Source organism: Chelmon rostratus, chromosome 5 (genome assembly GCF_017976325.1).
Source record: "Chelmon rostratus isolate fCheRos1 chromosome 5, fCheRos1.pri, whole genome shotgun sequence".
Classification (NCBI taxonomy): domain Eukaryota; kingdom Metazoa; phylum Chordata; class Actinopteri; order Chaetodontiformes; family Chaetodontidae; genus Chelmon; species Chelmon rostratus.
The window spans coordinates 19245505-19255566 of NC_055662.1; the positions used below are offsets into that span (position 1 = coordinate 19245505).

Here is a 10062-nt window from a genome sequence, read left to right on the forward strand (position 1 = left end):
AAAGAGGTTGCTGTTTAAGTGTTCATGCTGCTTAATTCATTCGTCTGTGAACTATTAACCTATTTGCTAGCAAGAGTCTGTTTTTCTAACCTGCTCTGCACATGGCTGAATAGCTGTTGTAATTAGTGGTAGATGGATCAGACGGTTTAGCGAGCTCATGCCGAATGCACACACAACAAAGCACAACCTGAACTGTAAATGGCCACATTGTCTAACCTCCGCAAATCCTTTTTTTTTCCCTCTTTGTCCTCCAAACTCTCCTTTTGCTTTTTTCTATTTTTCTTTCTACGCTACCTATCATATTTCTCTAATCTCTCCTCCCTCTGCTCTCCTATCCCACTGTGTGCTGTCCTACTCCCCCTCTCTGCCTTTATCTGCAGAGTAACTCATTGCTGCCAGAAAGTCTTAGGAACTCAGATAAGCGGCGCAACGGACCTGAGTTTCCAAATGACACCAAGAAACGCAAGGTGGATGACAAGGACTCCAGCCACTATGTAAGAAATGGTTCTGCTGATAGTGTATGTTTAGTTTGTGCAAACGTCTAAGTGAAGAAAAATAATTTAGAGTTTGTCTGTGGTCCAATCATAGAGTGATAATGGTGTGCTGACAGATTGTCCATCTTTGCAGGATAGTGACGGGGAGAAAAGTGATGATAATTTAGTGGTAGATGTCTCGAATGAGGTCAGTATGTTTTGATATTTTTTTTGTATTGTTCCTCAGTAGTGTTGATGACTCCAGTTGTTTTCATGCATCGATGCACAGCATCACTTTTGTGCAGTGATTTTGTTCTGTGGTGGTTAACTGAGTCCCTGTCGCTCCACCAGGACCCTGCTTCCCCGCGTGGTACACCTCTGCCCTCCCCTAGAGAAAATGGCCTGGATAAAGCACGTCTTCTCAAGAAAGACCCCTGCAGTCCAGCCTCTACTGCATCATCAGCTAGCTCCTCCTCCCTCAAGTCCAAAGAGATGTCAATGGTACGGACGGACAAGGCAAAATTGCTTGAGTCATTTTAAATGAATACATATGTCAGTAGTTACATATTTCTTATATATTTCTGAAGTGTCTGTCTCTCTCTCTTTCAGCGAGACAAGGCTGGTACACCTGGGCTAAAGTCAAGCACACCCACGCCAAGAGGTGACTCCACCCCTGGTCCCAGCTCCACCCCTGGAATCCGGCCAAGTCTATCAAAACCCCCCTCCATGGAGATACCGCATCCACCCAGTGAGTTTAAACATTTGAAAATTAATTGTAGAATAGGTTGTGTTATTTTAATATTTAATATTAATTATTGCCTGAAGGCAATCAGTTGTGTCTTAAGTTGCCTGAAGGAAAATTCATCCTCTTAATTATCAAAGGGGCTTTGGATAGATGATGTTAGATTTCCAAAAAACAGTAAGTGTAAGTCACTAATGTTTCATGGCACACCTTTACTTAGAAAAACCTCATGCATGAGCAGAGCTCCCTATAGACTTCAATTAAATCTGATTGCCAGCAGTTTCAATTAGAAATGTTTGCTTATGCTTAACTTAAATTTGCACCACATACAAAGAAAGAATTCTAATCAAGTGTTACTTGTAGTGTCAGATGATTCTGTGCTAATGATAAGTCTATTGAATCAAAGCTTTTATTGTTATACATTTATGGGACTTGAATGCTTTCTTGGTGGTTTCTAGCTGTTTATTTGTCGTGCTTCTTCCTTCCCTTCCCTACTCAGCTGCAGGTTTGCGGACCCCCCTGGCTGTACCAGGCCCATACCCCGGCGCATTTGGTATGTTGCCCCACGCAGCAGGGATGAACGGGGAGCTGGCTGGTGCAGCGGGTGCTGCAGCATATGCTGCCGGACTGCACAACATGTCACCTCAGATGAGCGCTGCTGCTGCGGCTGCTGTGGCTGCGTATGGCCGTTCACCCATGGTGAGTGGAAAAGGGTGACTCATGTTTTGGCATTTCACCTTTTATATCTCTGTGTGTCCATCTGTGACTCAAAGAAGAAAGCAGAAAACATAAGCAGTTTACTGTAAGAGGTTTTATTTATACTGTATATTACTAATTGTTGATTGGAAAACCCATAAAAAGTTGTACCCACCCTTTGATTTATTCATATTTTATTGTTACAGTATTGAATCACATTGGATGTAATTAGGCATTTTTGACCATGATCAGCAGAAAAATCAAAATGAAAACAAATCTCTTCAAATGCATCTAAACTAAAGTACAGTTATGTTTCACAAAATTTTTCATTCCACAAGTTTTTACCTCCTTCAAGATGGTATTCAGACAACATACACTATTAGAAGCTCATTTGATGGGAATTCCAGCCTCCACTCTGTGTAGACAGATCAGTATCAGGTTTGCACACCTGGACACTTGTTTTCCTAAAACTTCTCAAGCCCTGTGAAGTTGCATGGTGATTGTGAGTGAACAGTCATGCCTTGTACTTCTGCTGCCTTCATTTGAGTTTTTTCAGCAGTGGCTTCCTCTTTGTTGATCTCCCCGAAGTGCCCGGGCAGCGCTTGTTGTATGCATAATGCTCACAGCTCAGCCATGAAACCCTGTAACCTGCCGCAGGCAGATTTAAGGCTGTGCTGCAGTATATTTTATACCATTTTTTATGTTTGACCTTATACTACTCTGAGTCTCAGTGTGTTTGAGAGTTTTTTGTATCCTTCCCATGATTCATACTTTTCAGCAACAGTAAGTTTGCTCTTTTGTCTTTATAATGTGGCAGCAGTAACGGTTGCACCAGTTGTGCCATCCAGGCATTTAAATTAAAATCCTCTTCTCACGCCTTGATTAAACACAGGTGATCTCCATCCAATTAATCAAGGAGCGTCTAAAAACTGCTACGGCTGCAGTAGTGAATTAATAAGAAGTCAATTACTTTGTATTTGATTTATTTTAGATCTGTTTGTAGAATTTTTACTTACAATCTTCATTTTTTTCTGTTTTGTTGAAGAAACCCATTCCATCCACTGTAATTCAGTGTTTAAAAAAAATAAAAGATCAGGAAGTCAAGGGTTGTGAATCCTTTTCATGAGCACTGTGTATTTTATTTTGTGGAAAGTGTCAATAGTTACACAGCTGTATTTCTCTTGTCTTTGTGATAGTATTTATACAGTGCGTACGCTGGTGTGCATTACGTTCAAGCGCCTCATCACTCTGGGCTGTATTTGCGTAGTGTTCATTACACTGTTTAAATAGGTTTAGTAGACTCACAGCTGTGTATGTGTCTGGGCAACACTTGATAGAAACTCGGGTTGTGTACTCACCAGCTGTGTGTGTGTGTGTGTGTGTGAGAGCACAAGTACTGACAGCTCTGCCTCTGTGTGTTTGCTGACTCTTAAACTTGTCATTCAAATGTGGAGAGTGTGTGTGCTCGAGAGTATCTGTTTGCTCTGTGCTCATGAGTGTTTGTGTTCTCTTCCACAGGTGAGTATTGACCTGTGTGCATTTCGCCAATGCGCCTGGGTGTGTGTTTGCACTGTGCTTAAATAATGTCTGTGTTTTCTCCTCAAGGTTGGTTTTGATCCTCATCCTCACATGCGAGTTCCTGGAATGCCTCCCAGTCTGACAGGAATCCCTGGTGGCAAACCGTAAGTGTGTTTGCGGTTGCTTGTATGTTTGAGGACTGATTGAATTGCCCTGTGGGACGACTGATATGCGCCAGAAAAACCTCCCCTTGGAAAAAAAAATGATGACTTGATCATTCTGCACATTCTTCCACTTTCCTTCTGAATTCTTTGTCCTCCGCCTCCTTCACATTTGCCGTCATGTTGAACTTCCTCCCATCCTTTTTTGTATCATCAGCGCTTACTCCTTTCACGTGGCGGCCGACGGACAGATGCAGCCGGTGCCGTTCCCCCCGGATGCTTTGGTGGGCCCGGGGATTCCTCGCCACGCCCGTCAGATCAACACACTGAACCATGGAGAGGTGGTGTGCGCCGTCACCATCAGTAACCCCACCCGACACGTTTACACAGGAGGGAAGGGCTGCGTCAAGGTCTGGGACATTAGTCACCCAGGAAACAAGAGCCCAGTGTCTCAGCTTGACTGTTTGGTGAGTGAGGTGGTGGGGGGATATACAGTATACAATGCCCTTTTTGAATAACAGAGGTGTGTGTTGTATTAAGTACCTATACAAATTATACTATATGTGTACATGAAATATATTTTATGCGTGTGCCACATCAGAACCGAGACAACTACATCCGCTCGTGTCGTCTCCTCCCTGATGGCCGGACGCTGATTGTGGGAGGTGAGGCGAGCACGCTGTCCATCTGGGATTTGGCCACACCCACCCCCAGGATTAAGGCAGAGTTAACATCATCAGCACCAGCATGTTACGCTCTGGCCATCAGCCCAGACTCTAAGGTCTGCTTCTCATGCTGCAGCGATGGAAACATCGCCGTCTGGGATTTACACAACCAGACTCTCGTTAGGTAAGAGAGACGTGTGTACACATTGAAAACGGAGAGTTTGCTTATTTTCAGAGTCATTCTTTGCAGAAGATCAGCCCAAATACACTTGTGTTAGGTGAATTTTAATGGCATCTTCACTTACTGTCTGGCTTCTCTAAGCACCTGTCAGCCACAGTATTGACCTTCCTTAATTAGCACAATCTCTGCTGATTTCACCTTTGTGATTACGAGTTGTAGCACCAAGCAGCAGAATATTAAGCAATAACACTACAAGAGTGGCTGCTGATGTAAGCCCTTCACATTTGGTAGACGGCGATGCGTACCAACTGCAAAGTGTGTCTTTGTTTAAACATTTCTGCCTTTATTTAACTCAGAATGTATGTTTGTGTATCCTGCAGGCAGTTCCAGGGCCACACAGATGGAGCCAGCTGTATTGACATCTCTAATGATGGCACCAAGCTGTGGACCGGAGGCCTCGATAACACTGTGCGCTCCTGGGATCTGAGGGAGGGACGGCAGCTGCAGCAGCATGACTTTACATCACAGGTACGCACTCGTATCAGCAATTAGTGCTTCATCCACTCACATTGAAAAACTGTACAGCGTTTAGTAATTTATTTTTCAGTATCCCCATCAAGACTGAATTTTTTCTCTCCTCTGTGCAGATCTTCTCTCTCGGCTACTGTCCGACAGGAGAGTGGCTAGCTGTGGGAATGGAGAGCAGCAATGTTGAGGTCCTTCATGTCACCAAGCCTGACAAATACCAGCTTCATCTACATGAGAGCTGTGTTCTCTCTCTTCAGTTTGCCTACTGTGGTAAGAAACTGGCTGTCTTTTGTTTTGTTTTCATATTTCATTGATTAAATATGATAGTACAGAGGTAGACAGGAAACAAGAGAAGAGAGGCAGGTATGAAATGGTTAAATGTAACCTTTTTTAGTTAGTTTTTTCTGTTCTATTGTACACAGGTCTTTCCTTTTTTCACTGTTTAGCCATACATGTTATGATGGGATTATACCTTTTCGTTTTATCCTGAAATTGCTTATTGTGTTGTGTGTTTGTGTGTGTGTGTTTCTTTACCCAGGTAAATGGTTTGTGAGCACGGGAAAGGACAACTTACTGAATGCATGGAGAACACCATATGGAGCCAGCATATTCCAGGTTGAGACATCAGATCTCTACATTCATTAGAAAATATATTTACAAAGCTAATGTATAAAATTGCCCCCTCAGGAGTCGCTGGTTCAGCTTTAACAGGTCAAACTACATTTCTGCCAGCACTGCATTGCATCAGTCACTGGACACCGTGAAACTGTCATGGTTTTGTCCTCAAAAAAAGCCTTCTCTGCTGTACCCTTTGCAGTTTTGATGACACATTCAAGTTGCAAACATGTCTGCTGTTGGAATATGCAGTGAAATACTGTGGTATGGTGTGGTAACACATCCTGTCTCATGTGCTGCATCAACATCTAACTTGTCTCTGTGACAACATTATCGAGCATGTTGTGAAAGCTATTGTACCTCAACAACATTCAGCAATATTGAATGAAAGAACCAGACATAATTATATTTTCTTAGAGCATAAAACTTTCAGGTACTGTACCATGTTCTTCTTGTGTTCCATTACAAGTTGTTCTTTATTTGTGACTGACATTTTTTTTCTTCCTATTCTGTACCTCTTTCTCTTCAGTCTAAAGAATCATCCTCGGTGCTAAGCTGTGACATATCTGTGGACGACAAGTACATCGTCACAGGTTCAGGGGACAAGAAGGCCACCGTTTACGAGGTCATCTACTAAAAAATGTGGAAAGAAAGCAAGGACATTTGTTCTTTCCCACACACCCAATGTGTTTCTAGAGATTTTCACGTGGAGACGAGAGTGACCTTGATGGCACCTTCTTATTTCTGTCACATCTGCTGAGGAGACACAGAAAGGAGATAAACGTTTTACATGCACACATCTTGTGCCTGTATACTTGACTCCATATCAGCTGGGAATTAACTGGAGCAGCTGGATGTTAATGGAAAGAGAGGGACTGTTTGGATGTTTGTGTCTCTAATACTTTCTTCTACGGACTGCACTGGGATCAGTTAGAGGGACCGGACGATGACTGAACCAAAGGAAAACACTGTACTGAAGATCAGATTGTAAAACAGACTTGATCCAGTGTCTTGGCCAGAGGCAGAGACACTGGGACGAACACTCAAACTGTGGCTCGATGTGTAAAGGGGCAGACTGAAAGAGAAGAGAATGTGGACAGAGACTGACAAAACAATGGAGAGACGGAGGAGGAGAAGCAACGCAGTGAATCCTTTTGTATTTTGTTCCAGACAGATGATGCTCACAGCCTGTTGATCTCTCAGCTCTGACTCTCTGACCTTAGAACCTCAGCTTGCTGTTCTGACATGCCTACACTGTCTGAAAAGTACCTTTTCTGTCTTAACAGTAAGTCTTATCCTCACTAACTGCACTGTAGTGGTAGCTGTCCACCTCCACGCTTAGCCCACACACACAATGACAGTTTTAAACACACAGAAGGCCGTGTTGACTTGTCTAGCATCGCGCTATTGCTGACTTCTGTGAGGGGTTAGTTTGGTCCTCATGAGGCGAGGTACGTTTATCATAATTCAGAACCATCTCAGATGCCACCAAAAAGTATGTAAGTACTTTGGAGAAAAAATAGCTCTCCAAGCCAAATAAGCTTCCAGGACAGGAGAATATACCTTAAATGATGTTACAGGCTTAACTCTGCTGGTTTTCATCTTTATTTTCTCCTCAGTTTCCTATGATCCTGTTTGAAAGTACAATTTAGGAGGAAAAAAGTCTCAGATTGACTTAATCCTCAAATTCCAATGATCCTCCTCATCAAGTGTACCTGTTTCAACAGATCATTCCCCTACTTCCCACATAGCTGTTACTCCACAAGCAACATAAGCCTTCATACTGGAATTTCTTCTAATTGTTTAGCCCTTATGCTCTGTAATTGAGCCGCAGTGTGTGTCATCAGCTGCACGTGTTGGCAGAGTGAGCCCCACCTTTACTCACGCTATTGCTGAAATTGACTTGGCAACATTTAAGAGATTGGGAATTGGTGAGCTGGTTGTAGCTTCAGATTTTTATAAGTAGCCTTTTTCATGTAATCCGGTTGAAATCTGGACATACCCCTCCTGTTATTTAGTTCATTTGCTTGGGGTCTCTTTTTGTAAGTTCATAAGCATTAAAATTAATAGTGTTGAATTTCAGTTTTCCATTCATTTGAAAAAACTTGTAAATTCACCCCGACCCTGCCTTTGTCGCTCTCTCACACAGTGTCTCACTGTATGAGACGGCGAATCACGCTTCAGACCAGGGACCAACTACACTTCATAAAAAGATCATCTCGACAAGTAAATTAATCTTGTGTTTAAACGTGTGACAAGTCCTTTCTACCTTATTCACTAAAACATCATCCTATAAACGGGACTGCCTTTTTTTATGAAATACTTTCATTTTTTCTGCTAATGTTCTTGAATGTGGGACATTTGTGAAATTGCCTTTGAACGCACAACCGTCTCAAGCTGTTTTCTCTTTTTACTTCACAGTCAAGTTTAAGAGGACAAGCAAGATTAAATTATTTGTCAAGATGGTCGTATAGAGAAGGTTAGTGAAGGTGCAGTTGTTTTTCAGATTCAGGAAGGAGTCAGTTTCAGCCTTTTTAAACTCATAAATTTCATGACCTTGTGCTTAGTTTTTTTTTTATCTATGTTTTTTTTTGGAATGTTTGTAAAAATGTATATATGTTTTTTTTCTTACAGGACATGCTTTAGAAATAACAAGCTGTTTTTGTACGTCTTTAACATGGAAAAGAAACGTCTAATCAGGAGAAATACTAAATGGTCTTAATGCTAGCTAATCTAAAATGATTGAAATATCTAGACAATAAATGTGTTTTTTTGTAACTTGAGTGGCCTTTGACTTTTTGGGTTGGTGCGAGAACAAGTCAGGACCTCACTGATGAAATCTTTTGGATTCATTCTAAAAAACTGTGATGGAAAGTGTAAACAGATGGTAGTTTCAAAGTATATTTCACTGAGACTGAACTGCTGCGTGGCCAGCAGAGGATCATGGTTGCCCTCATTTGGCTTTTTGCGGATGAAGCTTTGGAATAATGCATTTATTACAGTGTAAAGTCATCATACATGACATTTTGGTACATTATTTATGTTTTCAATCAAAGCCAAAATCAGAAACACACAAATAAGTCACCTGGGGTCTAATTATTTATTGACGTGTGTTGATGGAGAAAGATTAATGAAATAACTTGCAAATAATGGATTTGTATTTATTTATTTACCTCGCTGTGAAAGTAAGAAACTCGCACATGTCTCTGAATCCTGTTTGCTTTGTAAAGCGTCAGCAACCTTCGTCGTCGTGAAGGTGATTTTTTTTGGTGTGCTGACACAAACTGAAGTGAGTCACACACAATGCAAGTCCATTCAGTCACATCCTGCAACATCTAAAGGTGAAGCAGTCTGTACAAACATGAAATGACAAGACAGATGGCACTGATGCGGTGTTGCACGTGATATTTTGGTTTGAACGTGCTCTGTGTAACACCTCATGTATGCATGACTAGCTTAACCCTTTGAGTGTGAGATTAGCAGCATCCGGTAAACAGGGAGCCAGTAAGGGCTGCAACTCACCTGAAGGCGATCCAGCCTTTGTAGGTATTAATGTGAGTGTGACTCCACTTGGCACAGCAAGCAGCGTGTGAATGACTTCTGATGGTGTGTGGGCAGCTTGAAAGGCCCCTGCTGCACGTGTGCTGGTTTGCTGCTGCTGCTGTAACATAATTTTAATGAATTCCCTCAGCTTGACTGCAAGTGCTACAGCTTGTACATTACTAAGCATAATATTTGTGCATTTATTCTCCCAGATTTTCACGTAAAATGTCTATAATCAACTTTTCTCTTATGCTGCAACTTACATGCAACTAAATCTCATTAGTCAAATGACTGATGACTAACTTGTTGATACTTGTTTTCTGATCATATGAGCTTGTTTACCTTTCACAAATAGGCTGTTTCCTAAACTCAGAAGAGAATGGGAATGCTGAGTGCTTTTCTCATCATGCATTTACATACATGATTGTTAGTGACTACATGTACAAATGCTGGCAAGAGAACATATTACATATATTGCAAGTAATCAACTGTGAAATTTTTCACATTTTTTGTGTGGCAGTGTGATGACTTTAAGCAGCAGTGCAATTCATTACTGCCAAAGCGAGACAATATAACACATTCCACCAACGTCATTCCCAATTACCTTTACTACCGAGGTCTTATCACACCCAGCTGTAGGTATACATGACAATCACGCTTCTCCAGCAGCAATCGCACAATCTCAGCTGGGTTTTTCTCAGGCTGAAACAGAAAGCCTGGTTTTGCTCATTGCTACAGGCCCTGTACTAATTTTGTATCTGTGTCTGTCCTGTGAAAGCACACGGCACTATCTGCGCTGTTTTCCTGCTTTCTCGCCTCTGCTTTTAGGTTCAGCTCCAGCCTCTTGTGGGCCTGAATAGCTTTGTAAAGGCTAAGAATGAAGAAGCTGGGTGGCCCACTCAGCCGACCAGTGATGTTTCAGTCTGCAGGAAGAGAAGGT

The 10062-nt window shown here is 42.0% G+C and overlaps 1 protein-coding gene across 2 annotated transcripts in view; it reads left to right on the forward strand.

Annotated features, from left to right (window-relative positions):
• Window positions 1–8266, forward strand: part of LOC121606735 (transducin-like enhancer protein 1) — a 31129-nt gene extending 22863 nt beyond the window's left edge. For both annotated transcript variants that reach the window (XM_041937239.1, XM_041937240.1), the window contains exons 9-20: window positions 381–494; window positions 628–681; window positions 825–974; window positions 1083–1221; window positions 1715–1914; window positions 3517–3593; window positions 3808–4057; window positions 4192–4439; window positions 4817–4964; window positions 5084–5234; window positions 5503–5579; window positions 6109–8266. In XM_041937239.1, the coding sequence (XP_041793173.1) occupies window positions 381–494; window positions 628–681; window positions 825–974; window positions 1083–1221; window positions 1715–1914; window positions 3517–3593; window positions 3808–4057; window positions 4192–4439; window positions 4817–4964; window positions 5084–5234; window positions 5503–5579; window positions 6109–6216 (1716 nt within the window). In that variant the 3' untranslated portion in view covers window positions 6217–8266. The remainder of the gene's footprint in view (window positions 1–380; window positions 495–627; window positions 682–824; window positions 975–1082; window positions 1222–1714; window positions 1915–3516; window positions 3594–3807; window positions 4058–4191; window positions 4440–4816; window positions 4965–5083; window positions 5235–5502; window positions 5580–6108) is intronic.
• Window positions 8267–10062: the final 1796 nt, after the last annotated feature.